The sequence below is a fragment of the Cuculus canorus genome, chromosome 26, assembly GCF_017976375.1.
Source record: "Cuculus canorus isolate bCucCan1 chromosome 26, bCucCan1.pri, whole genome shotgun sequence".
In the NCBI taxonomy this organism is placed as follows: domain Eukaryota; kingdom Metazoa; phylum Chordata; class Aves; order Cuculiformes; family Cuculidae; genus Cuculus; species Cuculus canorus.
Window position 1 is genome coordinate 619,280 of NC_071426.1, and position 26,841 is coordinate 646,120.

Here is a 26,841-nt window from a genome sequence, read left to right on the forward strand (position 1 = left end):
GGATAGGATAAGGGGGAAGTTTCCAGCTGAAAAAGGGGAGATCGAGACGAGATCTTAGGGAGAAATGTTTTGCTGTGAGGGTGGGGAGGCCCTGGCCCAGGGTGCCCAGAGCAGTGGTGGCTGCTCCATCCCTGGAGGGGTTCCAGGCCAGGTTGGATGGGGCTTGGAGCCCCTGATCCAGTGGGAGGTGTCCCTGCCCGTGGCAAGGGGTGGAGCTGGATGGGCTTTGAGATCCCTTCAAACCCAAACCATTCCGTGATCCCATGATTCTACGGTTCAGTTACAACCAGTCCTGCCGTGGCCCTGTGAGATGGATTGAATCATCTCTTGTATGACTGGCAGAGGCTGCCCAGGGAGGTGGTGGAGTCCCCATCCCTGGCGGTATATAAAAGACGGGTAGACGAGGTGCTCAGGGACATGGCTTAGTGGCAGATAGGAATGGTTGGTCTCGATGGTCCAAGAGGTCTTTTCCAACCTGGTGATTCTATGATGCTATGAACATTCTAAAAGAAAATATTACTACACACTAGTGGGTTTTTATGCCTGCTCTCATTAAGAAAAGCCCCCTTCCTTGCCTTAGGCTTAACAAATTATTTCTAGGAAGCCCTGAACGCGTGCACACACGGCACCAGTGCGAGGTGTCCCTGCGCACGGCAAAGGCAGATGGGATCAGGTGGGCTTTCGGCCCCCCTTTCACCCAACCCACCCCGCGCCGCCATGACATCCCCAACTCTCGCGAGATCTCCGCTGGCCCCGCCCCTTCCTGCTATGGCCGCGCTCCCGCCGGTCTCACCACGATGCATTCGGACGATGTGAGTCCGCGTGTTCCCTCGCTCCGCTCCGCAGCGACCCGCGCCGCGGCCAATGGGAGACTGCGATACCCCCATCGCCGCTCGCCCCTCGCCGCCCGCACGGGGCGCGTCCCCAGCACGTGGCTGGAGATGGGGGGGGCGGACAGGACGGGCTGGGGGGACCCTCGCTCCCGTTAGAGGCTGTCAGCGTCCCGGGGGAGGCGGACAGACCCGGGGACACCAAGCTTTGGGGTGACCCTCACCGCTGTTAGAGCCTGTCCCCAGCCCAGGGATCGATGCAGGACAAGGAAGGGGGACCCAAGCTTTGGGGTGACCATCACCCCTTACAGAGCCTGTCCCCAGCCCAGGGATTGATGCAGGACAAGGAAGGGGGACCTCAAGCTTTGGGGTGTCCCCAGCCCCAGAGGATGGGCAGAATGAGGAGGAGGGACCTGAGTCTTTTAGGGGAAACCCTCACCCCCTATTAGAGCCCATCAGTATCGTGGGAGGGTGGACAGACCCGGGGATACCAAGCTTTGAGGTGACCCTCACCCCTGTTAGAGCCTGTCCCCAGCCCAGGGAGGGATGCAGAACAAGGAGGGGGAACCCCAAGGTTTGGGGGTAGACCCTCACGACAATTAGAACCTGTCACCATCCGTGGGGGGAGCCAGCTGTGCCAGAGGGGAATCCTAAGCTTTTGGGGGGGGCCTTACCCCCATTAGAGCCTTTCAGCATCTGCCCCTGGGGGGGGAGCAGACAGACCCAGAGAGGGACTAGATCTGCTAGAGGGGGGACCCCAGTTTTTGGGGGTCCTATTGCCCCTGTTAAGAGCCTGGCTGGGGACTGCAGGAGGGGGGAGTGCAGGCTGGCGAGTGCCACATCACCCAGTCTTTGTCCCCACAGGTTGTCTGGGATACGCTCGGGAACCGGCAGTTCTGCTCCTACAAGATAACGTGAGTTTTGGGGATGTACAGGGTGCTTCCGCAGGGAGAGGAGCAGGAAGGAGGGATATGGGCGCTCCTTGGGTTACAGGGGATCGGGTGGGTGGCTGTGAGGGGCATGGGATGCAGGAGGGTGCTCCCACCCTTCCCCTTTCATCTCACCTCTTGTCTTTCCAGGACGAAGACCCAGAACTTCTGCCGGAATGAGTACAACCTGACGGGTTTGTGCAACCGTTCCTCCTGCCCACTGGCCAACAGCCAGTACGCCACCATCAGGGAGGAGAAGGGTGAGAGCTACAGCCCCTGCTGGAAGGCATCCTGGCTCCCAGCGCTTCCCCGCTCTTGGCAACATGCTCTGACCCTTCTCCTGCATTGCGTTCCTCTCTTCTTTAGGTCGGTGTTACCTGTACATGAAGACAATTGAGCGGGCACCTTTCCCCCGTCGGCTCTGGGAGCGGGTGAGTTAAGGAGAGCAGACTAACACAGTGAGAGGCAGGGAGCAACAGGATGGATGTGTTCCCACTTTCCTGCTGCTCCTTAGCTCAGCCCTTTCCCCTTCCTGCCCTCCCAGGTCCTGCTAAGCAAGAACTATGAGAAAGCCCTGGAGGAGATAGACGAGAATCTCATCTACTGGCCACGCTTCATCAGACACAAGTGCAAGCAGCGGTTTACCAAGATCACACAGTACCTCATCCGTATCCGGAAGCTGACGCTCAAGCGACAGTGAGTGATAGGACTAGCAGCCATCACCTTGGTTCAGCTTCTCCAGCCTCTGTCTGTCCACCCTGGAGGTGTCCCAGGCCAGGTTGGATGGGGTTTGGAGCAACCTGACCCAGTGGAAGGTGTCCCTGCCCACAGCAGGGGGTTGGAACTGGCTGGGCTTTGAGATCCCTTCCAACCCAAACCTTCCAAGCATCAAAGTCATGCTCACTGGCTTTACACAGAGCCTTTCTGCAGCTCCAGTGCCTCCAGCTGTTTTCCCAAGGCTTTGGTAGGCTTGTAAATAAACCTGGCTGCGATAGATTTAACTGCGGCATTATAAATGCACTTAGCTAATTGCAGCCACATTTCTAATGACACAAGTGCTGGTTTGTTGCCCCAAATGAGCATTTGCTCGTCTGCTACATGAGTGCTGACAGATTCACTACCGAGTACTTGTTGTTCCCTGCAGGAGGAAGATTGTTCCTTTACGGAGGAAGATTGAAAGGCGAGAGAAGAGGAGAGAGGTAAGATGGCTCTTTCATGTCATCTCCCATCTGTTGCTCCTGTTCCACAGTCTTTCAAACCACTGACACAGCTCCTCTGTACTCCATTAGGAGAAAGCCCTGATTGCTGCTCAGCTGGATAATGCCATCGAGAAGGAATTACTGGAAAGACTGAAACAGGATACGGTAAGACAGAGACCCTTCAGAGCATAGTGGTAAAACTGCATCCTGCTGGTTCTCCAGGGAGAGACATGGGCGTTGGTGTGCAATAGAAGCACCAACCATGTAGAAGGGGTTGGGGATGACCGCACACTGCCCTTCTTTACTGGCTTTATAATGGACTGGAGAACTTCTTTCTTCCCAAATGTAGAGCCTCTCATTTTCTGTGCAGCAGCACGTACTTCTGAATTAGGGAAGGGGCCAAGCCACAAGTTCAAGCTGTTTTGATGCTGCCCCTCTGCCACTTACGGGCTTCAGGTGGCCTTGCCTTTCTCCTATGACTGACCAAAATTCACATCTTCCTTTCCAGTATGGAGACATTTACAACTTCCCCATTCACGCCTTTGACAAAGCCCTGCAACAGCAAGAGGCTGACAGCGAGAGCGAGTCCGATGCAGAGAAGGAAGAAGACGAGGAGGAGGTAATGTTTTCAGCCCCAGCACCACACTTCATCCTTCTCTGACCTGATGTGGCAGCTCCGAGTCACCCACGCTGTGAGCAGTGAATGTCAGAGTGAGAAAAGATAAGGAAAGGTTGTTATCACCTAAGGGAATTTAAGGGGTTGTAAAGGTTCCCTCGGTCTGAATACCCCCTGGGTGAACTCAGTATGTGTGTGCAGCGGTGGCCTCGAAGGGCCCTTCCATCACAAGCTGTGACGCTGTGTTGTGCTCAGTGTATGCCTACCAACTGTCTATTCCTTACAGGACGCAGATAAAAGGGAGTTTGTGGAAGCAGATGACAGTGACCTCAGCGACTTTGAGGTAGGTGAAGCACCAGGAATAACCCATGAGGGTTAAGCTGTGGTATCTCCCTGCTGGGATGAGACAGTGGAATCAGGTTTGTGGAACAGGCTACAGCCAGGCTGCACTGTATCTGCACCCCAGCTCCTCTGGATACACAGTTGGGAGCCAGGAATGATAAAATGCCATTGGGTACATGAGAATTCTGCAGAAAGGGGAGGTTTGGTTACACAGCGTGGTTTGACATCCCTCTTGTCTTTCTCAGGACATGGATAAGTTGGAGACAAGTAGCGAAGAGGAGCAGGAAGAAGAGGAAGAAGTAGAGAAGAAAGCCTCTCGCTCCAAATCTAAAGGGAAAACTCCCCTGAAAGGACCAGCTAGAAGAAAACGTCCGTACATTGAGATAGAGTATGAAAAAGAAACAGAGCCTGCCACCAAAACGAAAGCAGCCTGAACTCCCATTTTGTACCAAATGACAGACCACCACTAGAACTCCTTCCAGCTTCTGCCACTCTGTGCAGGATCCTTAATAATTACTCCTTTTCCATACTGCAGACTAATAATTTTCATTAAGATAAGAAGGCGATTGCAGCAGATTTGTACAACTCCTGCAGCAAGCCTCCTGAAGAAGGCTCCCCACCTTTTCTACCACACCAGGCTCAGCTCAGACCATGCTCCAGGAAGGAACCTGGATTGGGCAGCACTGTCACTTGCTTCCAAAGCTGGAGAAGCCCGTGTGCATCTGGGCGAGTGCACTTGTTTTGGGGAGGTGTTGGGATAATGGGTGGGATGAGAAAGACAGTAACTTTGAATAAATAAAACAGTTTTACTGTACAAAACACACAGTGAGCATTGGTCAGTCACAGCTCACGTGTTCTCTTGCACTTTCCTGATGCATTCTCGGACACGGTTCTCCTCACAGCTGCTGTAGACACCTTCCAGCAGGATCTGGAATGAGAAAAGCATAGGTTTCCAGTGCTTTGGAACACTTGGGTTTGTGTGTTATCAACCCTCTGTTGGATGAGAAGGATACAAAGCGTGGACACCTGTCAATATGCATCATGTCCCTTATCAACAAAGTCAAGCACTCATTTCGAGGCAATTTGAACTGAGGAAGCTCTTTGCTTCCTTGATTGAGGGTGAAGGGATGGGAGATGAAGCAGGGCAGGGTCCCCAGCTCACCTTCACTTGCCCTTCCGAGCAGCGATCCAGCAGGATGAGGCATTCTGTGGCTCCCTGGAGCAAGGCGGCTTTTACTGGCTCAGGCGTTGGACCTTGGTCAGTGTGTACATCCCAGATCATCTTCAGGAGGGCTTTGAGGAGCACAGAAAGTCTACACGGCATTCTGCAAAGGGAAATGACAACCACGCCTTCCTCTAAACCCTCTTTGTAAGACAGGGGAAAGCACAGCCTCATGTGACAGGTCCTGGATGCCAGGCAGGAGCTGCCTGTTGCCATTCATGTGGGGAGCAGGGCTGTAGCTGGTGTAAGGCAGCAACAGCTTCAGTGGTGAGGCTGAGGAAGCTGCCTCGTTCGCATGGTTTATTTTTTAGCCCAGCCAATGCTACTAAACCAGGCAGAAATCAGGTCAAAATGAGGACCCAGCTTAGATTTTGGACCAGGTGTTTCAGCAAAGCAGTAATGCCAGTGATTCCCTCTTGTGACAGGTTCTCCTTTGAGATTTCAAGGCCTGTTCCTCAAGGAACAGCAACATTGGCTCTGGGAGAGGAACAGCATTCAGGATATGCTCTCTACAGCATCTTTCACCCCCAGACCTGTACCTGGGCCAAGCGTGCTCCATGGTGCATTGCAGTGTCTCCAGTATTCCCAGCCGAGCTTCTTCCTCGGGGCCATCAGAGACTTCCAGATAGCCCAGGATAACTCGCTCCAGCCTCTTCAGGTGCCGCACTATCAGGATGCCAAGCCTGCTGACACAAAGAAATACTGAGGAGGGAGATCCAGACCAGGTCCCCGCAGGGCTGCGGTCTCTGCTCTCACCTCTGCACAAAGGCAGGGAGGGTCCTGGCGTACACCCGGCGCAGTGCGAGGCGATGCTCTGCCTCCATGTGGGTCAGCAGCAGCTGCAGCACTGCGTCGCAGGAGGAGGTCGGCCTGGGCTGCTTCTGCTGCCGCTGGGCTTTCTCCAGGATCGGCAGCAAGTCCAGCAGGCACAGCAGTACGACCTGGTTTGGACAGAGAGCAAATCTGGGCAAGCCTGCTGGTGTTCTCTTCAGAACACCAGAACTCCAACCCTCTGACCACCCAGAGCTGCTGCAGTTCACCTGACAGACCCAACTGCTTCTGCAGCACAAAACAGATATTGAGGGGCTGGAAGTGCGTGGAGAGGAGGGCAACGGAGCTGGGGAAGGGCTGGAGCCCAGCGGTTCTGGGAGCGGCTGAGGGCCCTGGGGCTGTTTAGCCTGGAGGAGAGGAGACCGAGGGGAGACCTCATTGCTCTCAGCATCTCCCTGAAAAGGAGGTTGTGGTGGGGTGGGTGCTGGGCTCTGCTCCCAAGTTACAAGAGACAGAATGAGAGGAAATGGCCTCAAGCTGCGTCAGGGGAGGTTTAGACTGGATATTGGCAAAAATTTCTTTACCGACAGAGCAGTGAAGCACTGGACCATGCTGTCCAGGGCAGTGGTGGAATCTCCATCCCTGGAGGGGCTCAAAGAACGTGTAGACGTGGTGCTTTGGGACATGGTTTAGCAGGCATGGTCGGGTTGGGCTGAGAGTTAAGACTGGACAAGCTTAGATGTCTTTTCCAATCTGAACAATTCTATGATTCTACCTATTACTGGCCCCTTCGACAAGGCTGCCACCTGGATGGGGAGGGGAGGCAAAAGACCTTCCCCTCTACTTTGCTATTTTCCCCAAATCTATCGAGTTGCTCTGTGCCTTGGCAAAACCATTGCTGTTAGTAACAGCCTGACTGCGAGGAAACAGGTTCTGCCTACCCACGCCTTAAGCTGCTTGCCCTTGTGGGGCTGACACGCAATACCATGAGGCAGGCAGATTAAACAAGAGTTCCTACCTGGATGAGTGGGGCCTCCCGTGAATAGAGGTGGTTGTAGAGGGCATGGTACACAACCTGAGCCCTGTTGAACTGGCACAGGTCAGCAGCTGGCTGCAACAACCAAACAGAACCTTATTGCTGTGCATTGCATTCAGCAGCTGCTTAACTTCATAAAAGAGAACAGCCTGCACAACCTCGGGTCTTATTAAAACAACCCTCACCCACAATGCTGACAAGAAAGTGGGAGCAGGTGTTGGAATAAGCAGAGGTTAAACCCTGCCACACACAGGAGCAGCCAATTCCCATCACCTCCCCAGCTGTGCTGTTTTGCAGTTCCATTGGCATTAACTTTAATAACCTGCTCTGCAAACTGGTGTTGAGCCGCTCTGTAAATCAGCTGAGTTCAATAGGTGGCAAAACCATTCTTTGCCTCACGTTAAAAATATTTAAACACACAGGGATGGTTTGGAGGACGCAGCAGAACTGTGAGGTTAACAGCAGGATGACAAGTCAGGAATTCTAACAGGCATCCAACCCACCCTTCCTTCAAACAACACCCAGAATGGGATCTAATTTCTCAAATCCCTTACCACATTGAGGATGATATGATGGAGGCAGCGCACACCCAGGATTTTGTTCTCCTCCCGGTAGTCATCAGAGATGAGCAGCGATGGCGGGAGGACACGTTCCAAGTAACGGCTGAGCCAGGGCCGGGTGACATGGGGCAGTGTCCAGGAGAACACAAACTTCGTGGCAGGGTTGCGCTTCCAATTGTCTCTAGGAACACAAACATAGGCTCAGCAAATGCTGGAACTAAGGAATGCTCATTTCCCACACATTCAGGCCCCTCAGCATGACAGTGAGCTGTGATCAATTCCTCCCTCCCCTTCCATCACTGGGGATAGAGCTTCCAGTTCTGGAGTTCCCAGGACAGGAAGGACATGAATCTGCTGGAGCAAGTCCCGAGAAGGCCATGGAGATGATCTGAGGGCTGGAGAACCTCCTGTACAAGGACAGACTGAGAGATTTGGGGTTGTTCAGCCTGAAGAAGGCTCTGGGGAGTCCTTAGAGCAACTTCCAGTACTGAAAGGGGCTCCAGAAAAGCTGGGGAGAGGCTCTTAATTGGGGAGGGCAGGGACAGGATGAGGGGAAACAGTTTTCAGCTGAAGGAGGGGAGATTTGGACAGGATGTTAGGGAGAAATGTCTTGCTGTGAGGGTGGGGAGGCCTTGGCTCAGGTTTCCCAGAGAAATGGTGGCTGCCCCAGCTTCCAGTTTTTCCTATGCAAAGACCAGCCAAACACGCCACTGTCTCCATCACTGCCCTCCCCTTCCTACTCACTTGGTCAGCTCCTGTTTCAGGAGCCCCATCACTGCTGCAAATCTTCCCTCCTCATCTTCCTTCTTTCCTCGAAGGAATTCAGCCTCTGACTCACAGTCTGCAGCCTGAACCAGCAATGCCAGCACCTCCTGTGCTGCTGCCCGGGACTTCGCATTGGTCCAGGGCCTCTCTGCAATGTGCGTGATAGCAAAAATATAGATGGGTGCCGCCACATGGCACAGGGCTGGACCCACCACGGGGACACCCAGAGATTCCTGAGTCTTGGCAGCTTCCAGCTTTGCGAGGAGGTGCAGAAACACAGAACCAACGTCTGCTGCTCTCACAGCTGCTGCAGCGTATGCACTGTCCTTAGCGGGGAGATCCACCGAGTCCTGCTCCTGCTTTGGGGGTGCTGCGTAGGCGCTCAGCGCCGCCACCAACCCGCCCAGCGTGGTGGGGCTCAACCCTCCGAGGAGCCACTGGCAGCTCGCAGCGTCCACCAGTGCTCCCAGGTCTCGGATGATGCTGGGTGAGCTGGGCCCCTCAGAGAGGAGCTGCCCGAGCTGCAGGAGGACTCGCTCGGCTGGAGGGACCGCGAGGGGAGGCTGCTCCCCATTCCCAGGCCCCTCCGGCCTCAGGGCCCGCACGAGGCCGCTGAGCTCCATTGCCCCTCCAGGACCGACTCGCTCACCCTGAGGGCCCCCAGCCGCCTTTATGGCCGCCTCTCATCCTCAGGGCCACCCCCCCCCAGCTCCAAATCCCCCCTCACACCCCGCGTCTCCCGCTCCGCTCGTTAGCGGCGCCACCAGAAGAGGAGAAACCCTCTCACGCTCCCCTTTCTCCACCACTTCCGCATTGGCTGCACCCCAAACCGCGCCTGTCGCAAAACGTCGCCTTTGCCGTAAAGGCAACCGAGGGGGCGTGGCTTTCTGGAATAAATTAGCATTAGTAATTAGCTCCTTCTGTGGAAAAAGTAAAGAGAGATTTTCTGGCGCCGAGAGGGGTAAAACGTATCTGTTAGAGCGAAAAACATTGGTGAACAATAAATCACATTGATATATGTGGAAACAATATAATGGCGCCTGTGTGTCTCCCTGACCTAGAGATGTGTGGCGCAGCCCTGGGGAGAAGCCCGCCAAAACGCGTCTTGATCCTTCCGGTTCATAGCGCATGATGAATGGGAGCGGCACGCGGCTGCGTGACGTGTGCGCCCTGCGTTACGACGTGGCACAGATCCCTTCTGAGCGCCCGGGGGGTCCGTGTTGGTTTTTGTGTTTGTGGACGTATCGAACGGTATAGGGTGGCTATTTGTGAGCCTGTTAAGGGGGGTGTAGGGTGGTTACAAAGCACCCAGAAAAGAACTTATTTTTGCCTGATTTTGTCACCCCAGCTGACAAAAACCTACGTTTTTAATTTATCATAGGATTATAGAACACTTGGGGTTGGAAGGGACCTCAAAGCCCACCCAGTGCCACCCCCTGCCATGGGCAGGGACACCTCCCGCTGGATCAGGGGCTACAAGCCCCATCCAACATGGCCTGGAACCCCTCCAGGGATGGGGCAGCCACCACTGCTCTGGGCAACCTGGGCCAGGGCCTCCCCACCCTCATCGTGAGGAAATTCCTCCTTATGTCCGGTCTAAATCTGCCCCTCTCCAGTTTGTCCCCATTCCCCCTCACCCTGTCACCACAAGCCTTTATGAACAGCCCCTCTCCAGCTTTCTTGGAGCCCCTTCAGGTCCTGGAAGGTCACTATAAGGTCTCCTCAGGGCCTTCTCTCCTCCAGGCTGAACAACCCCGACTCTCTCAGCCTGTCCTCGTAGGGAAGGTGCTTGGATCATCCTTGTAGCCTCCTCTGGACCCGTTCCAACAGCTCCCTCTCCTTCTTATGGACTCCAGAACTGGACACAATCCTCCAGATGAGTCTCACAAGAGAGGAATAGAGGGGCAGAATCCCATCCCTCCCTGCTGGCCACACTGCTTTGGATGCAGCCCAGGACACGGTTGGTTTCTGGGCTGCGAGCACATGTTGCTGGCTCGTGTTGAGCTTCTCATCGACCAGAACCCTCCCAAGTCCTTCTCTGCAGGGCTGCTCTCGATCACATCATCCCCCATCGTGTACTGAATCCGGGGATTGCCCCAACCCAAGTGTAGGACCTTTCACTTGGCCTTGTTGAACCTCCTGAGGTTCTCACAGCCCCACTTCTCCAGCCTGTCCAGGTCTCTCTGGATGACATCCCATCCTTCTGGTGTGGCAACTGCACCCCTCAGCTTGGTGTCATCTGCAAACTTGCTGAGGGTGCCCTCAATCTCTCTGTCTATATCATTGATGAAGACAATAAACAGCACTGGTCCCAGTATGGACCCCTGAGGGACACCATTTGTCACAGATCTCCACCTGAACTTCGAGCCATTGACCACTACTCTCTGAATATGTTGTCCATTTAATCATTGTTTTACACCAAACCGTACGCCTGCTTCCCATTCCTCATGGGAATCAGGTACAAAAATACTCTGTGCGGCAAAAGGGAAGGAGGGAATGGGGGGGGGACAGCACCCACCTGTGGGGTTCAGCATTCCCGGCTCCACTGGTCCCCAACTGGGAGCGTAAAAACCCCCACAACCGCCCAGGGCAAAGCGAGTTGAAAATCCCAACTCTGAAATCCCAAATCCTTTAAGATCAAGTCCTTTGAGATGAGCTGTTCGAGCCCTGGGATGTGTGGGTCCATGTGATGCTGGAACTGTTCAAACCCACAGAATGCGTGAGTCTGGGCAATGCCGAACCGTTTGATCCCCCAGGATGCACAGGTCACACTGGGAACTGTTTGACCCCATGGGATGTGTGGGTCCAAGTGATGCCAGGACTGTTCGATCCCCTGGGATGCACAGGTCCGGGTTATTCTGGAACTGTTCGATCCTCTGGGATGTGTGAGCCTGGGTGATGCCAGAACTGTTCAATCCCCTGGGATCTGCAGGTCCAGCTGATGCTGGACTGTTTGATCCCTCAGGATGCATGGGTCACAGTGGGAAGTGTTTGACCCTGTGGGATATGTGGATCCAAGTGATGCCAGGACTATTTGATCCCCTGGAGTGTGCAGGCCCAGGCGATGCCAGGCATTGTTCAGTCACCTGGGATGCGCAGGTCCAAGCGACACTGGGAACTGTTTGATCCCTCGAGATGCACGGATTCAGGTGATGCTGGGCTTGGGCATCCCCGGGGAGCCATGGTCCAGCGATGGCTCTGTCAGGATCTCTCCGGCGAGCAGCAGGGATGCTCACACCAGTTCATCCAGCAGCGTGCCGATGCCAGCACGGGGCTGTGCCGGACCTGCCATGGGTTTGTTGCACATGGGGCAGACGCAGCGCACCTCCAGCCACTTCACCAGGCACCTGCGGGGCAGGGAGATGATGGGATGCACATCCTCGCCTGGAAAATCCCCCCTCTCCGCACCTGGGATCTGTACTCACTTTCTGTGGAAGCCGTGCTGGCACGGCAGCACCCCCAGCTCCTCCTTCACCTTAAAATCCTCCAGGCAGACGGCACAGGTCTGCTGCGGGATGGGGAGACAGAGGGTGAGGATAAGCGCACAGGACCCAGCGCAACGCCCACGCTCCCACTAGAAATGTTGTGAATGGGGAAATCCCACTGCTACGGTGCCTTTTCTCGGGTGTTTCCAGCTGGGAGTTCAGCCCATTTCCCAAAACGCCTTCAGGGAGGGGATTTCCCTCCTGATTCCCAGCCGTGTGGTGCCCATAAATCCCCATAGAATCATGGAATGTTTGGGTTGGAAGGGACCTCAAAGCCCATCCAGTGCCACCCCCTGCCATGGGCAGGAACAACTCTCACTGGATCAGGGGCTCCAAGCCCCATCCAACCTGGCCTTGAACCCCTCCAGGGATGGGGCAGCCACCACTGCTCTGGGCAACCTGGGCCAGGGCCCCCCCACCCTCACAGCAAAACATTTCTACCTAAGATCTCATCTCAATCTCAACTGTTTCAGCTGAAAACTGTTCCCCCTCATCCTGTTCCTGCAATCCCTGATCAAGAGCCCCTCCCCAATTTTCCTGGAGCCCCTTTCAGCGCTGGAAGCTGCTCTAAGGTCTTCCTGGAGACTTCTCTTTTCCAGGTTGACCAACCCCAACTCAGCCTGTCCTCGTACGGGAGTAGCTCCAGCCCTTGGATCATCTCTGTGGCCTCCTCTGGATTTGCTCCAACAGATTGAAGCCACCTTCCACCACATGGAGCAGAGGGGACATGCCCCAGAGCATGATTCCCATTAGCCCTGACTCCATCCCAACCCTGAGGAGGTACTGCTCACCCCGTGCATGTTCAGCCTTCGGGTATCACCTTTCAAAACCACCTGAGGGAGAAAAAGAGGCAAAGGATTAACAGTATAGAATCATAGAATGGTTTGGGTTGGAAGGGATCTCAAAGCCCATCCAATCCCACCCCCTGCCATGGGCAGGGACACCTCCCACTGGATCTAGTTACTCCAGGCCCCATCCAACCTGGCCTTGAACACTTCCAGCGATGGGGCAGCCACCACTGCTCTGAAACCAGGGATATAGGAGGCATTTTGCCGGGAGACCCAGTGGGAACCGGGCAGGGGCAGGCAGACCCTGGACACAGCGGGGAGCGGGGAGCGTGTCCCATCACTCTGCTTTTGAATGCACCCAGCTGTGAGGAGCAGCATCAGTCGCTGCCGTGTCCCCACCCGCCTGTGCCCACTTCCTGCCATGAATCCATGCAGGGAACAACCATGGACTTTACCTCCTTGTACCCAAACCTCTCGCTCTGAGCCTGGTGCCGCAGTTTGCTGGAGAGGGAGAGAAGAAGGCACCATCAGTTTTACAGCATCCTCAAGGGTCATATGTGAATCGTGTGGCCAAAATATTCAGCATGCACCTAAAATAAGGGGAATGTGCCCTTCCCAACTAGGATTTGGGGATAAGGATCTCCGAGGCTATGCCTGTGCAGGAGCACCACGAGGCCATGCCCTGGGCAGAGCGGTACAGCGGGGCCCCGCATTGCCGCCAGTGCTGGCAGGAATCAGCAGCGGGGAGTGATAAGAGCCAGCCGCCCCGATTGTTTGCCTTAGGAAGTTGTTCTCAGTGCAGGAAGCATTGTATTTCCAGCGCTCGCCCGCTGCTCCCAGCCCTGCTGTGACCTTGGCCGGGGTGCAGGCGCCGGGGAAAAACCTCCTGGCAGAGCAACCCAGCAAGATGTGGATGGGGAGATGGGGACAACTCGTAGTAGAGCTTCTTCTCCAGCCCAGGCACTAAGGCTGCTTCTGCAGTTCCAAAAGTGGCTGAGAGACACGTGGGACATCGGTGGAGCCAAAGCATCCCTCAGGGAACAACTGAGCCGCCCTGCAGGAACGCCAGCTGCTGCCTTGGCTTTGGGTTTAAAAATAGCCCTCCCTGAATGGGGAGTGTAATGTAAAGACACATCCTCTCCTGTGCGGCACCACTCCTTCCCTGTGCAACACAATGCATCCCTCTGCCTGGTCCCCTGAAAAACAAGAGCCCCTTCCTGCACTTCCTGCCCTGCTCTAGCCACAGGGACCATGATCGCGCCCGACCCCAGCTCCTCAGGGCAGATCCTCAGGGCTCCCATGTTATAGGACAAAAGAACAGGGTGCTGGGAAGGGCAGGGGCTGCCCCAGGGATGCCAACCCATCGCCACAGCCCCCTGCTCACCTGATGAAGTAGCAGCAGAAGATAAGGCTGAGCATGAAGACAAAGATGCCGGTGCCAAAAATGACCATGTAGATGTTCAGCGGCAGATCCTGGAACGTGATGGGAGGCATCGTGCAGGGTTTAGTGATGTAAATCCACCCCAGACTGCAGGAGAACCCTTCAGGGAGGAGGAGAAAAGTCATCAGTTTGGATGGAAGAAGGGGGGAAAAAGACGTGAAGAAGATGTGCTGTGAAAGCAGAGAGAGCCTGGGCTGACTCCATGCCCTCCAGAGTCTGCAAAGTGGGCAGAAACCAACATCGAGACATCATTCCCTGGCCTGTAAGTTGGAGATTCCCCCTTAGAGCAGCTCAGTGTGGTCAGGCAGCAGCCACCGCTGCATTTCTACAGCCATGAAACCCTTCTCCAGCAGCACAAATGCATCCCAGACAGAGTCCCAGCCTGGGAGAAAAGAAGGCCCCGCGCTTCCACCTCCAGAGAAATACAGAGAGGCTGGAAGGGTATTTAGGGAAGGACAGAGCAAAAGAAGAGCTTGAAAAAACAAGAAACAGTTGGCATCTGTCATTGCTGTGTGGGAGCCAGCAGTGGCAAGCAGCTGGTTGGTCCTCGACGCTGGGAAGCTGTGCAGGAGCATGTCAGGCACCAGAGAGGCTGCATCCCTTTTCCCAGCAAAACCATGGATGCCAGCACACATCAGCCACACATCAGCACACCCAGGCTGTGGCATGGCTGGCAGCATGGAGGAAACGAGGAGAAGGGTGTCACACAGAGCTGATGGCACCTCAGGACATTGCCACCGAACCAAGAGGGGAAGGCAGGGAAACCCCAGAGCCACTGCAGCTGCCTCTGCTGGGAGCTGATGAAAGTCAGGCTCTGGTTCTAAATAACCACAGGTTTTGTGTCTTGAAATCGCGGTGACCCTACAAGAGCTGGAGTTTTGATTCCTCACAGCTCTCACTCAGATGGGACTTCAAAGGAGAGCAGCCCCCAGCCCCATCTGTGTTCCATGGAGCATCTCCCCCTGCCTCTTTCCCTCAGTGCCCTCTGCTCCTGCACTGCACAGTCTCATCACAAATCTCCCACAGGAACACTTCTGGGTTTAATTACAGCCCACTAAAATCCTCCGCCTGTTTCTCATGAGAGGATGGAATTTGCTCTCAATCACAGAAAAGAAGAGAGTGAGCGGCAGAAACCTCTACACAAATGGTGGGATCCCAGGTCTGGTCTGTCTAGTTTCCTCCCTGTCTCATAAAGCAGCGTCTCCAACGTGGTGAATGCAGGAGGCTGAGCAGATCTCACCAGGCAAAAGCGATGCTATGCTGTCAGAGAGCTCAGCGCTCTTCCAAGCTTCAAACCATTGGGCAATTGTGGTATGGCCAGCACAGGGCTGGGAGAGGGAGTGGTGGAACTCAATCTCTTGGGGCCACAAGGCTCCAGCTTCCCTTCTCCGAGCAGAAGCAGCAAAGATACAGTCAACCCATTGGGGCTAAGAGTTTTGGTTCCTCCTCCTCCAACCCACACCGCTCCCTGGCAGATTTAAGTGCTGAGCTGGAAGCTGTGGACACACACGGAGTTACCAAATGGGGTGACCCCAGCCCTGCTCCCCTCGCACCAAACCCTTCACCGTGATTTAACCATCACAACCCCTCTACATGACCTGGCTGACACCTCTGTGAATGCAGAGCCTCCTCCTCCAGCAACACTGCATGGTTTGGGTCTCTGGAATCAGCAGGTTGCAGTATTTCCCAGGGAGCTTGCAGGATTCCCTAGTATTTCAAATACTAGGACAAACACAAAATTCCACCCGTACTACGCAGGCACGGGTTTTATTGCTGAGCAGAGCTTCTCCCTCACCCCAATTCTAGTACAGTAAAACAAATGGAAAACTCAGCAGGGCATTAAATAAAACCATTCTTTCTCCTCCCACACAAAAGCTGTGGGCTTTGCATCAGAAAATTGAACGCAGCTTCCATATAATTTTTGCTGTGACGCCGGAATAGGTTTCCTGCAAAAGCTGCTGCCGAGCCAAACATTTTCCCATGGGGAATAACCATCTCCCCTCCAGATAAAGTTACCTGGCTCGTGCCCGGTGACTGTCAATCCCCTGAACCACAGCTGGGCGACAGGAGGAAAATCTGATGCAAAAGAGGAGCTGAAATGCCAAGGCAACACGGCATTCTGCTGTCCGTGAAGGTATTTACATTGTAAATGTGATTTCTTTACTGGGTCTCAGACTTATTCACACCAATTCGGTTCTAACAGCAATTTTGCTGGACTCTGCTGATTTAAATACTTGCGAGCTTGGGGCTTAAAGCCAAAACGTACAAGTCCCACGTCCTGGCTTTTGAACAAGGGTAGATTCTGTTATTGGTGCTTTGAGAATCTGTGGCTGCTCAGAGCCTCCAAAAGCAAAGTCCCTCTTATTTAGGATGTTTTTTTAGCACAGCCAGGTTTGCATCTTCTGCTGAGGAGCAGATCCTTGCACCCCGCTTGATGGAACTCACCACACGTCTGGGGCCGAGTGCCTGCAGGAGCAGCAGCTTCTCCTCCCAAGAGCTGCACAAGAACACACGAGGTATGCGTTAGGGCAGAGGAAGCCACTGCTTGCATTATATTTAGCTTCAAAGGCTGTAACCCTTTCATAAATTAAACCAACCCAGCCTTTGTTGCTCAGGCATGGCTTTGAGGGTGGAATTCCCAGCGTAGCGTAGCTTCTCGACTACTTAGTCATAAAAATAAACCACTTCTCATTTAGCCCCAAACCCCTCACATGAACAAACTCGGTTCTGCGTTCCTGAGAATTCCTCACGGCAAACGGGAGAGCGCGGAGCCAGGGCTTGGTCTGAGGGTCCTTGAAAATGAAGTTTATTCCACTTCTTCAGGCACGTGGAAGAGGGGTTCATTGCAACGAAGCAAAAGGATGGCAAACTCGCCTAGAAATAGGTTTTATTGCTGGAAGCAGAGCCCATCCCAGCTCCTGGGGAGCTGCTCCCCTCTCTCCATCCCAGGGATGGGGTCCCGGTCCCTCCTTCCCCAGCAGGAGATGCTGGCTGGGAAGAGCAGGGACCAGCAGAGAGAAGAAACCTTCCCGAGCCCCACGGAGGGTCTGAAGGGGTGCCATGGGAAGGAAAAGGGGAGCTGGCCCCCATCCCAGCCGCCTCCTCCCCAGGTTTCCCCCCGGACCCCGCTCTCACCGCGGCACCGCTGGAAGCGCATCCAGGAGCGGCTCCGCCGGGCCATGGCCAGCAGCAGGGCTGCGCTGGGATGGGGTGGGGTGGGATGGGATGGGCGGCCGGGAAAGGCTCTGCCCGCCCGCAAACCCCGCCCCGGAGCCGCCCAGCATTGGGGAACACCGGGCACCGCATCCCGGGACCCGAGCAGGGCTGCTCCGCTCCTCCCGTGCCCAGCGCTGCAACCCCAGCACGAACCCAGGCTGGGCAGAGGATGGGAAGAGCAGCCCTGGGGAGAAGGGCTTGGGTGCTGCGGGAGGAGAAGCTCAACGGGAACCATCAACGTGCATTCACAGCCCAGAAACCAACCGTGTCCAGAGCAGTGGGACCAGCAAGGGGTGAGATCCCACCTGGAGCCCTGCGTCCACTCCTGGAGTCCTCAAGGACACGGAGCTGCTGGAACAGGTCCAGAAGAGGCCACGGAGATGGTCCAAGGGCTGGAGCACCTCCTGTATGAGGACAGGCTGTGAGTTGGGGTTTGTTCAGCCTGGAGAAGTGGTGGCTGCCCCATCCCTGGAGGTGTTCAAAGCCAGGTTGGATGGGGCTTGGAGCCCCTGATCCATTGGGAGGTGTCCCTGCTCATGGATGGGAGTTGGAATTGGATGGACTTTGAGGTCCCTTCTGACCCAAACCATTCAAATCATTATCCTCATCCCTGCCACACACATCCCTGGGGTACCTGTGCCCATGTTGCACCTTTCCACTGTGCTTGTTCCCATGAAGAACCACATAGGCAAGGGGCTCTGCTCAAATACAGCCCCATCCTCTGGCAGAAATGCTCTGCACATGTCCCAGATTTGGATTCCCTGCTGTTCACATCCCACCTGGCTAGAGCCCAGCCTGTTCCTTGTTGTACGCACCAGCCCTTTGGAGGAACTTCCCAGAACACACCGAGCTCCTGGTGGCTCCCAGTCTTGTGCAGGGGGCGGGTTTGGATGTGATCAGTGTCTCCATCCAAACCATGGCCCCCGTGGATCAGGAATGGCAGCATCTGTGTCCTCCTCCACCAACATCCCCAGGGATCAGGCAGGTTCCTGCTATCAGTGGCTGTTGCTGGGCTGACAGGTCTCCCAAAGCAGAGTGGTTTCCCACACTACACTTCCATCTCCCAACACAGATGCCCAGTAAGGCAAGGCACATCACCAGCTCTGTTGGTGGTTTCACTCCCTGGATTAGCCCACTTATCCTCCAAACACCATCTGCCCCCGTGCTCCGAGCCTCCCTGATCCCATCTTTGTCCGACAGCCACGCTCGACATTCGGGGGCTGATTAGCAGTCAGCAGCACAAAGGGAGCTGCGCAGCAGCGCAGAGCACAAAGCAGAATTATAACATCAGACAGGAGGCATTTTACACACACCCCCAGGGCCTTGCCAAGCTGCAATCCCTGCTCTGTGGAAGCTTCTGGCACGTTGAGCAGTCCCAGCATGGCCACAGCACACAAGACCCAGTGCCAGCTCCTCCTTGCCTCCACATCTGCAGCCCTTGCACATGGCTTGGCCCCACGTCTCGTTCTTCCTCTCAGTGCCTTTCTGGGATGGTGCCATGCCCTGAGCACCCCAGGGCACCACGGGGACCTGTAAGCGCAGAGTCCCCAGCCCAGGAGCTGGGCATCACACTAGAGCCTGCTCTCCCTACTGCACTCCAGCTGCAGGCAGGGCTTCCTGGATCAGGGTTGCTTGGTGCCACCAAGGCATGGGATGCAAGACCACAGCTCTCAGTGTGACCCAAGCCAAGCAGCTCAGCTTTCGAGCTCCTCCCGTAATCTGTTTACATGATCTCAGCACAACATATAGCCGGCAGCTGAGCAGCGCTCCATGTGCTCTCAGGAAACGGAGGAAGAATGGGGCTATAATAAGAGCAGGCGGACAATGGGTGCTGGCAACATGCAGGAGCAGCCTGGCACCTGTGGGGCCACCAGCATCCGTGAGGGCCAGTGCTACCACAGACACTCACTCCTGGCCCCTTGGCTTGGCTCACCCATCTGCTCTGCAAGTGGGAAAGGTGTTTTCCACAAGCCCCAGCGGAGAGCCAGCCCTTCTGCAAGCCTTGGTGGATGCTGGGTGCCTGTGCCTCCCTTTGGGAGACTGACACTGCTGCCTCCTGAGGGATGGTGACCTTGGTGATTGCCAGCCCGGCTCTGATTCCCACCAGAAGCCTCCCTTCCTGTCCCCACTGCCAGAAAAAAAGTGGGGAGGCCCAGCATAGGCACTGGCCAATGGTGAGGTCTGAGAGGTTCAGCTCTGGACTGAGGACCTGGGAGAACGTGGGTCCACCTCAACCCAGGGCATTCCAGGTGATGTTCTCCCTGGTCCCAGCCTGAACGCAAATTCTGTCCTAAAGCACACAAGGGGGGCCAAACTTTGTCCTTAGCACTGTCTTTATTTGTACAGGTTGACACTAGGCATGGAGGACACTATGACAAAGGGGCTGTTCGCCAGAGCCCACACACCAGACCTACATCACATCGCTACGCAGACCAAAAACGAATGGCAAACAAAGAACACAGAGCTTCAGTTTCCTGGGAAGGAGGGACAGGACTGGCTTGCCAAATGCAGCTGCCACCTGGGAGAAAGAAGCCTTGAAGGCTTCCTGGAGCCAAAAGGAGTGACCTGAAACATGGGGCTGAGTCCCTCTGGAGGCATCTTGGAGCGAGCAGGCTGTGAAGGAGGCTATACGTTAGGTCTACCTAGGTGGCAAGGTTGCAAGCTGAGGCCCTATGCTTTACCTCTAGGAATAGCTTGCATGTCTGGGGATCCCTTTGCTGAGGGGCCAGTTGTGTGTAACCCATTATCTGCCAAGCATCTGCACCATGAGGAAGGCCTTATCTCTGCTGCTCAGCGGGCATCAGGGTCAGGTGAGCACTGCACACACGATGCTCCCACTGCACAACCCGTCTCGTCCTCCTTCATGCACTCCTCTTCAGCCTCAGGGCATTGTCCAGGGCGACCAGCTGGCGCAAGAAACCCCGGTTGGGGATGATACCGCGGTGGTCCTTGACCGTCTTTATGGCTTCTACAAGGGGCATGTGGTGGCGGATCATGAGGTAGGCGAGGACCAAGGTGGCCGACCTGCTGACTCCGACAGCACAGTGCACAAGGATCCTTCCTGCGGGTGAAACATAGGGGCCGTGACACAGCAGAGGAAATATCCCAGTTAAAACAATACTGCAGAGCCAACTGTTGGTCATGGAGCATCTTGGAGCTGTGGCTCAGGTCTGCAGCCTCTGGAGTTAGATGTAGGGTCCAAGTTACGGTGTGAACATGATGCACTGACGTCTCCCTCTTGGCAAAATATATCAGAGTATCGTGATCTCCCCAGCTGAAAAGGATCAGTCACAGCTCAGGACACAGAGGACACAGGTTCAGGCTGTGGCCTGGGATGCCAGAGATCTCATCAAGCCTGTTCCCTCCTTGGAGAAGGTGACCCAGTGCAGAAGACACCAACTCAGGCTAGAAATAACTTTGTTTTCTAGGATGCTTAGCAATAGGATGTCAATCCAGCTTCCCACCTGCCCCGGAACAGTTACCTCCCATCCCTGCTCCCCACTCCTCTCCCAGAAATCTTTACCACCCACCTTCATTCAGCGCTTGGTGGATGAAGTCAGCTGCAGGATAAAAGTAGGGGCTCATGTCAAAGGAAGGCGAGTCGTGGGCCTCGATGCCCAGGTAGCGGATGCCTGTGCCCTCGTAGTACTCAGCACCCCCCCTCCACTTGCTGTGCGAGGCATTGAGGATGTGGGTGATGCGCAGGTGAGCCAGCTCACGCCGATTGGCCGCTATATCTCTGTGGGGAGTAACAGACAGTGTTGAGATACATAAGACTCATTAAAGGGAAGTTTCCAAAGGGCTGTCCTGGACAAACATTAACATCTGAGAAAGCTGGATGCAAAGGAAAAATGCCAGACTCAAGATTCTGGAATGTTAAGTCAGCCTCACTCCTGGACTCCACGGGTTCATCCTCTCCTCCCACCCTACCACAACAGTTCTCTGAATGCCCTGCCCAGCCGTGCTTATGTCCTTCCTCTCCCTTTGTCCCAATGCACCACACCCCTCATGCCCTCCTCTTCACTGCATTTCCCAGCCTCCTTCTCCCAGATTTCCCCATGTCACAAAACCAGCCCTGAACCTCCCCTGGTTCTTGTCCCCTTCAGATACATACTGATCTCCTAGGTAGAGTCCTGGCCAGACCTCATCAGCATGGTTACAGGCTGTCTTTCCTGTGTACAACAACCTTTCAAGCTCGAAGACGCTGAGGATGGGGTGGTTGCTGCGTTCTTCCCGCAAGCCTCGGCTCGGCGACCTGGTGCCATTCCTGGAGAACCTCGACAGGAAAGCCATTGGGGCTGCTGAGACCCACAAGGCATACCTGTGGGTTCGTGAAGGCCGGAGAGTGGCCTGGAGGTCGCTTCTGCTGCTGCTGCCACCCACGGTCCTGTCATGGAAGCAGTGGACACGCCATTAGAAGAACCGAGGACCTCTCATTCCACCCCTTTTTGTAGCAATATTGCCCCAAAGCAGCCAACTCTCACCTTCTGGGGGATTGGGCTGTGTCAAGTCAGCTACCCAGTGGTTCCCAGCGTGAGACAGAGTCTCGCCTACACTCCCTTCTGAGAAGCAACACTGCTGGGGAGAAGTTTATGATGCCAGGGCTGGTGAGGGAAGCCAGAGATGCAGCCAGATTGCTGAGTCTCCACAGGCTGAGGTTTTGCTCCAGCCCCACGACTTTGGGTTGAGGCCACGTTGGCAAGAGCTGTTGTACACAGGACCACCTCCCTTCTGCGCTGGCTCTGGGGCTTTGCCTGCCAGCGGGACAATGCCAGCTCGAGAACTGATGCTGCCAACCTGCGAGCAGAAGCAAGGAAAGGCGGCCAGGTCTGGGCAAGGCACCAGGATTGGGGAGGAACACCCCCCTCTCCCCCCCCCCCAAACAGGTGGAGGATTCCATATGGCACCACACGGAGTCTGGCCAGGACCCAGGCTCCTAAGGACCAGGCACAAAAGCCTGTGGGGAGGGAGAGGCAGGATTAACCCTTCCAAGAACAGCAGCCCTGCTGCTGCATTTGAACATCCAGGACTGGTTTGGGGTGGGAAGAGTTAACGTCAGGGGATGAGAAAGCTCATTTTACAGAGTGCATCCTCTAGGATGAAAGCTGGGCTCTCAAACCTTTAGATGATGCTGATACTTGTCACACAGCTGTAAGAAGCCTCCCTGGACAGCCGTACCCATGCAGAGCAGCCAGACATGCAGAGCTGCCTTTCCTTGCTCCTTTGCTGCTGCCCCACTGACAGAAGCCCCCCACCCGGAAAGAACACAGTTCTCTCTCCCACCACCACTTGCTCCTCCTCTGGAAGGTGTCCAAGGAGCATCCCACCACAGCTCCCCCGGCAGCTCGGCATGGGCCAGTTGCCTCTGGGACTCTGGGGAGGAATCGCAGCAACCTTGGGCTGGATCAGAGCGCGTCTGGTGTCCGTCTGCCTTGACATTTTGCCTAAGGCCACGGCCAGCAGCCACCAGTGCAGAAGGAAGAAGCCTCCAGCCATTTCTTGGCAACGTGCAGAGGAGGAAAACACGGCAAGGGCATGGAGGAGTCCAGAGAAACTCCTGAATATCTCCTTCCCCACTCCCTGCTCCAGGGAGGCAGTTTTGACCCTTCCTGGTATGCCAGAAAGACTCCTGGATGTCTTCTTCCCCACTCCCTGCTCCGAGAGGCAGTTCAGACCCTTCCTGGCACAGGAGAGGTCAGCCCTGCCCGGCACCAAGCACACCGCGTTCCCCCAGCATGCAGGGTATGGGCCAGACTCCTGATGCATCTGCCCTGCCCTGCTTGATTTTGGACTCCTTCATGCTGAGATTCAGACTTGGCAAATCCAACCTGGAAAAGGCATTCGGCATGGCCATGCGCCGGGGCCTTTAAACCTTGTGTGACCTTGGCTGCAGCACAGCCACATGTCCCCAGCCCCGGGCAGCGTTAGGGAACAAACAGCAGAAGGGGCTGTAAAAAGCAACTCGAGTCTGAAGCTGGAACCAGCCGAAGAGCAGACCCTCTTCTTGCTGCCACTGGATGGAAAACCAGCAACCCACACCTCTCCTGGGATGTTGCTCAGGCCTGAAGGTGGCTTCCAGCATCCCACCCCCAACACACCACCACGCCAGCCCCTACAAAGCACTGCAGGGGAAGAGAAAGTACCCAACATCCAAGACCTCAGGACAGAGCCCAAAGCACTCCTGGCACCCAAAACCCTCACAGGCATCGTCTGTGCCCCCCTTTTTAGCAGCCGAGCCTGGGGGCTAATCCCCGGCTCCTGGCTGTCTCTGGAGCCCCTCAGCCAGTCGTGCCATGCTTGGAGGGAGGGGAGAAGCAGCCGGAGCCTGCCAGGATGCAGAGAGAGGCATCGCTGAAGCAGCGCAGGCAGCTCAGCCCCACAGAGACAGACAGACAGACACGCAGGAGGGAGGAGACGCCCACCCTGATACTCTACCTTTGCGAGGGCTGAGATTTCTCAGCTTGAAGCGAGTGGTGTAGTCAGATCCAGTCGGCCATGTCTTCCTGCTGCTGCCGCCGCTGCTGGAGAAAGGCTGATGTATGAACATCTATTTTAAGCCATGACATGTCCAGAGGCAGGTTTGTTTATATCATGCTGTGCATGGATGGATAAGGGAGGAATGAGGGAGACAGGCACAAACACAGAGATCGCATGCAGGCATGCACAGAGCCGCACATCAATGCCCATTACTACACAGACAAAAACAACAGCAACAATAACATCAAAATTCTCCTGCCAGCTCTTTACACTCCTCCTCCAGCAAACCCAAAGCCACAGATGCAGAGGAGAGAAGAAAAAGCTGATAAAGTGGTGCCAATGACATGGTTACCCTATCGTACATCTGTTTCTGGAGGATGTTTCTTCATGGTTGCTTTATTACAGTCGACCATGTCCTCCCCCCTCGCAGGGGTCTCCTTGGCAGAGCCAGGGCTTCATGGCAGTTTCTTCATTTAAGCCTGGGGAGGATGTACATAGCGAGATGCCAAACTCTTCAAATCCTATCCAAAACTAGACAAATCCCTGACAAAGACAGCAAGTACATTCTTCGGGGGGGAGGGAAAAAAGATGAAGGTCAAAAGATTGATGCTTTTCGTTTTGACGTTTTCTAAACGACACCATTCATTTCAGGAGTGCTGCAATATTTCAGTTAAACATTTTCCAGGCAGAATATATTCGCCTTTTGAAGTGGTGGCTTTCAATTTTAAAACTTTGACTCAAATGAGAAAGTAGGAGTGTGGTGGGAAAAACAGCCTAGGGAAGAATCGAAACATTCTGTTCCAGGCCAAACAACACAAGCCCTAAGAAGATGCAATCGCATCCTGGGCTGCATCCAGAGCACTGGGAACAGCAGGGAGAGGGAAGGGATTCTGCCCCTCTGCTCCACTCTAGTGGGACCTCACCTGGAGCCTGCATCCAGTTCTGGTGTCCTCAGCACAGGAAGGTCACGGAGCTGTTGGAGCGAGGCCAGAGGAGGCCACGGAGATGGTGCGAGGGCTGGAGCATCTCCTGTACGAGGCCAGGCTGAGAGTCTAAGGTCTCCCTGAGGCTGCAGGGAGACCTTAGAGCAGCTTCCAGTGCTGAAAGGGCCTCCAGGAACTGGAAGAGGGGCTCTGGATCAGGGAGGGCAGGGATAGGATGAGGGGGGATGGTTTGAAGCTGAAAGTCAGGAGATTGACATGAGATCTTAGGGAGAAATGTTTTACCCTCCCTTCTTTCACCAGGGAATTACCTTCCCAGTAGTCCATAAAATGTGCTTCTAAACAGAAGTGCCTACAAAGACCATCACAAAAGGTTAAATCAGAATTTAAAAGAACTACATGAAATAAAATTAGGTGGATAAATGTTTTGGCAGAGCATTGCCCGCAGGGAACTTACTGGTCATTTAAACCGAGGATTAGTAGTTGTGATGTTTTTATTCCAATAATAATACTGGAATTGCTTCGTAAAGCAGCCAGAAGTCCCCAACAAAGGCAGTGACTGCTTCTTAGATAATGAAATCTCAGATGCTTTGAAATGCCCGGGCAGCCGCATCAAGGAAAAGTGTCAGCAATCTGTCTTCTTATAAAAGAAGTCTTTTAGACACAAACCAGACCTCTCTGCCTCACCTCCTCTCCTCATTTTCCATAAACATCAGTGCTGTAGCAGACAGCGAGTTGCTCCTTGCTCCCTGGTAGGAGTTATAGCTCAGACCATTGCTCCTGAAACTCCTGCCCTCAAAGACAAGAGGCCACTCTGAGCACTGGGGCAGAGCTGGGGGCTTGCTGGGGGCACAAACAGCATTTGGGGTTTGTTCGGACTTTCACAAACATCTTGGCTCAGTTTCCACACCTCCCAACCACCCCTGGCTCAGAGTCCTCTCTCACTTATTTCGCCCTCAAGGGCCCCGAGAAGTAAAAACCGCTCTGAGAACTCATCACCAAAGTACAAGGAGAGAATTAAAGACAAACCGTGGAGGGAAGGGATGGCATCCAGAGGGACCTTGACACAAGGGTGTTCTGCAACCTCACTTCTCTGCAAGCTTTATCACTCCATGAGGCCCAAACCCACTAACGGAGAAGGTCCTTGGCAGATAATGGTGACATGGGAGCAGAGCTACAGACACAGAGAGGTAGGGTCTGGCTTCCCCCAGCCATGGGCACTGCCAGGGAGTACCTGTAGGGTTGGACAGTTGAAGGATGGAGCAGGCAGAGGTTTCTTATATCCCCTGGCTGGAACGCTGTGGGGGAGCTACTGTTCCAACAGGGTAGGATGCTGGCACAGGCAGCTCCGAGAGCTCTAGATCTCAGCTATTGTCAAAAACTGCTGTGCACAGCAGGCCTGCGGCAGCGAGGACGGAGCAGCTGTTTTCAGCTCAATTAGGGATGAAATTGGCTCCCAGCAGAATAAGCAGGGCACCCGTGGCTCTCGGCTCTCCCCCCTCTCCTAGGCTGAGCTTGGAGCAGGGAGAAATCAAGGTCGGGGTCTGTAAAACCCACACATGAGCTAAGATAAAGACCTGCTTGGAAAAATTCACAATCCAGCCACTGGAGGCTGCTCTGGTTATGCATAAATCACCACTGCATGCATTGTCAGGCATGGAAAACTCAGCACAAGGAAATAAAGGGCAGAGGTTAGGGAGTTTCAGAGCTGCTGTTTCCTGCCTTCGTACTCCCCACGCATGCAAATTCACCGCCGATTTCACAGTTCTACTTTAAAGATCAGAGATCAACCACTTCGCACACTAAATTCTGCATGTCCAAAAGCCACCTGGACGGCGCAAGAGCCAGACTTTATTAAACTCAATCATAAACAGAAAGAATTTATGTGTTTCATCTGACATGTGCTATTTGATAGACCCACTGCAGAGAAGGGCAGCAGATGGAGGGAGAGCAGAGGGCACGGACGGCTGTAGCATAACAAGGCAAAATTAAGCCTTCTATAAGTTAACAGTCAGGGTAAGAAGGTGGCATCATTTAAGAGGCAGCGCAGGATGACAGAGCAGCGTTACAGCCACATACCAAAAGGGGTTTGAGCAAATATGATTTACTTGGCACTGAAACCATCCAGGAGGAACTGCATGCTCGGCTGAGGGGACAAGAACTACAGCAGGGGAGGCAGAGCCAGGCTATCCCATAACCAAACCATGGATAAAGCACTGTAAA

The 26,841-nt window shown here is 54.7% G+C and overlaps 4 protein-coding genes and 1 non-coding gene across 10 annotated transcripts; 2 read left to right on the forward strand and 3 right to left on the reverse strand.

Moving 5' to 3' along the window:
* The first annotated feature begins 716 nt into the window (after positions 1-716).
* On the forward strand, positions 717-4,677 carry MAK16 (MAK16 homolog). Its single transcript, XM_009571416.2, has 10 exons — positions 717-812; positions 1,695-1,744; positions 1,910-2,019; positions 2,126-2,190; positions 2,304-2,455; positions 2,904-2,958; positions 3,049-3,123; positions 3,467-3,577; positions 3,861-3,917; positions 4,162-4,677. Exons 1-10 carry the CDS (start codon positions 798-800, stop codon positions 4,348-4,350), a joined length of 879 nt encoding a protein of 292 aa, XP_009569711.1. The 5' UTR covers positions 717-797; the 3' UTR covers positions 4,351-4,677.
* Positions 4,678-4,709: 32 nt separating this feature from the next.
* Positions 4,710-8,988, reverse strand: TTI2 (TELO2 interacting protein 2). 2 transcript variants are annotated; one of them, XM_009571465.2, is made up of 7 exons: positions 8,250-8,988; positions 7,500-7,686; positions 6,928-7,020; positions 5,895-6,079; positions 5,678-5,821; positions 5,079-5,241; positions 4,710-4,844 (listed from the first exon to the last, which is right to left on the reverse strand). In XM_009571465.2, exons 1-7 carry the CDS (start codon positions 8,891-8,893, stop codon positions 4,764-4,766), a joined length of 1,497 nt encoding a protein of 498 aa, XP_009569760.2. In that variant the 5' UTR covers positions 8,894-8,988; the 3' UTR covers positions 4,710-4,763. The 2 variants fall into 2 exon arrangements, 1 of the variants encoding a protein (XP_009569760.2); XR_008453613.1 differs by lacking the exon at positions 4,710-4,844 and having other exon boundaries at positions 5,104-5,241; positions 5,678-5,840.
* Positions 8,989-9,378: 390 nt separating this feature from the next.
* LOC128849218 (small nucleolar RNA U13) lies at positions 9,379-9,474 on the forward strand. The gene has a single exon (XR_008447210.1). It is a non-coding gene; the product is annotated as a small nucleolar RNA U13 (small nucleolar RNA).
* A 1,197-nt stretch (positions 9,475-10,671) lies between these two features.
* RNF122 (ring finger protein 122) lies at positions 10,672-17,527 on the reverse strand. Of its 4 annotated transcripts, none has more exons than XM_054088933.1 (7): positions 17,506-17,527; positions 16,430-16,481; positions 13,928-14,084; positions 12,999-13,044; positions 12,547-12,588; positions 11,696-11,778; positions 10,672-11,617 (listed from the first exon to the last, which is right to left on the reverse strand). In XM_054088933.1, the coding sequence occupies exons 3-7, from the start codon at positions 14,035-14,037 to the stop codon at positions 11,503-11,505; spliced, it is 396 nt and encodes a 131-aa protein (XP_053944908.1). In that variant the 5' UTR covers positions 14,038-14,084; positions 16,430-16,481; positions 17,506-17,527; the 3' UTR covers positions 10,672-11,502. The 4 variants fall into 4 exon arrangements, with proteins under 4 accessions (XP_053944908.1, XP_053944906.1, XP_053944907.1 ...); XM_054088931.1 differs by lacking the exon at positions 17,506-17,527 and adding an exon at positions 17,120-17,196; XM_054088932.1 differs by lacking the exon at positions 17,506-17,527 and adding an exon at positions 16,696-17,073.
* Positions 17,528-19,511: 1,984 nt separating this feature from the next.
* On the reverse strand, positions 19,512-23,879 carry DUSP26 (dual specificity phosphatase 26). Of its 2 annotated transcripts, XM_054049671.1 has the most exons (5): positions 23,636-23,879; positions 21,685-21,997; positions 21,315-21,587; positions 20,731-20,939; positions 19,512-20,261 (listed from the first exon to the last, which is right to left on the reverse strand). In XM_054049671.1, exons 3-5 carry the CDS (start codon positions 21,491-21,493, stop codon positions 20,062-20,064), a joined length of 588 nt encoding a protein of 195 aa, XP_053905646.1. In that variant the 5' UTR covers positions 21,494-21,587; positions 21,685-21,997; positions 23,636-23,879; the 3' UTR covers positions 19,512-20,061. The 2 variants fall into 2 exon arrangements, with proteins under 2 accessions (XP_053905646.1, XP_009569712.2); XM_009571417.2 differs by lacking the exon at positions 21,685-21,997.
* Positions 23,880-26,841: the final 2,962 nt, after the last annotated feature.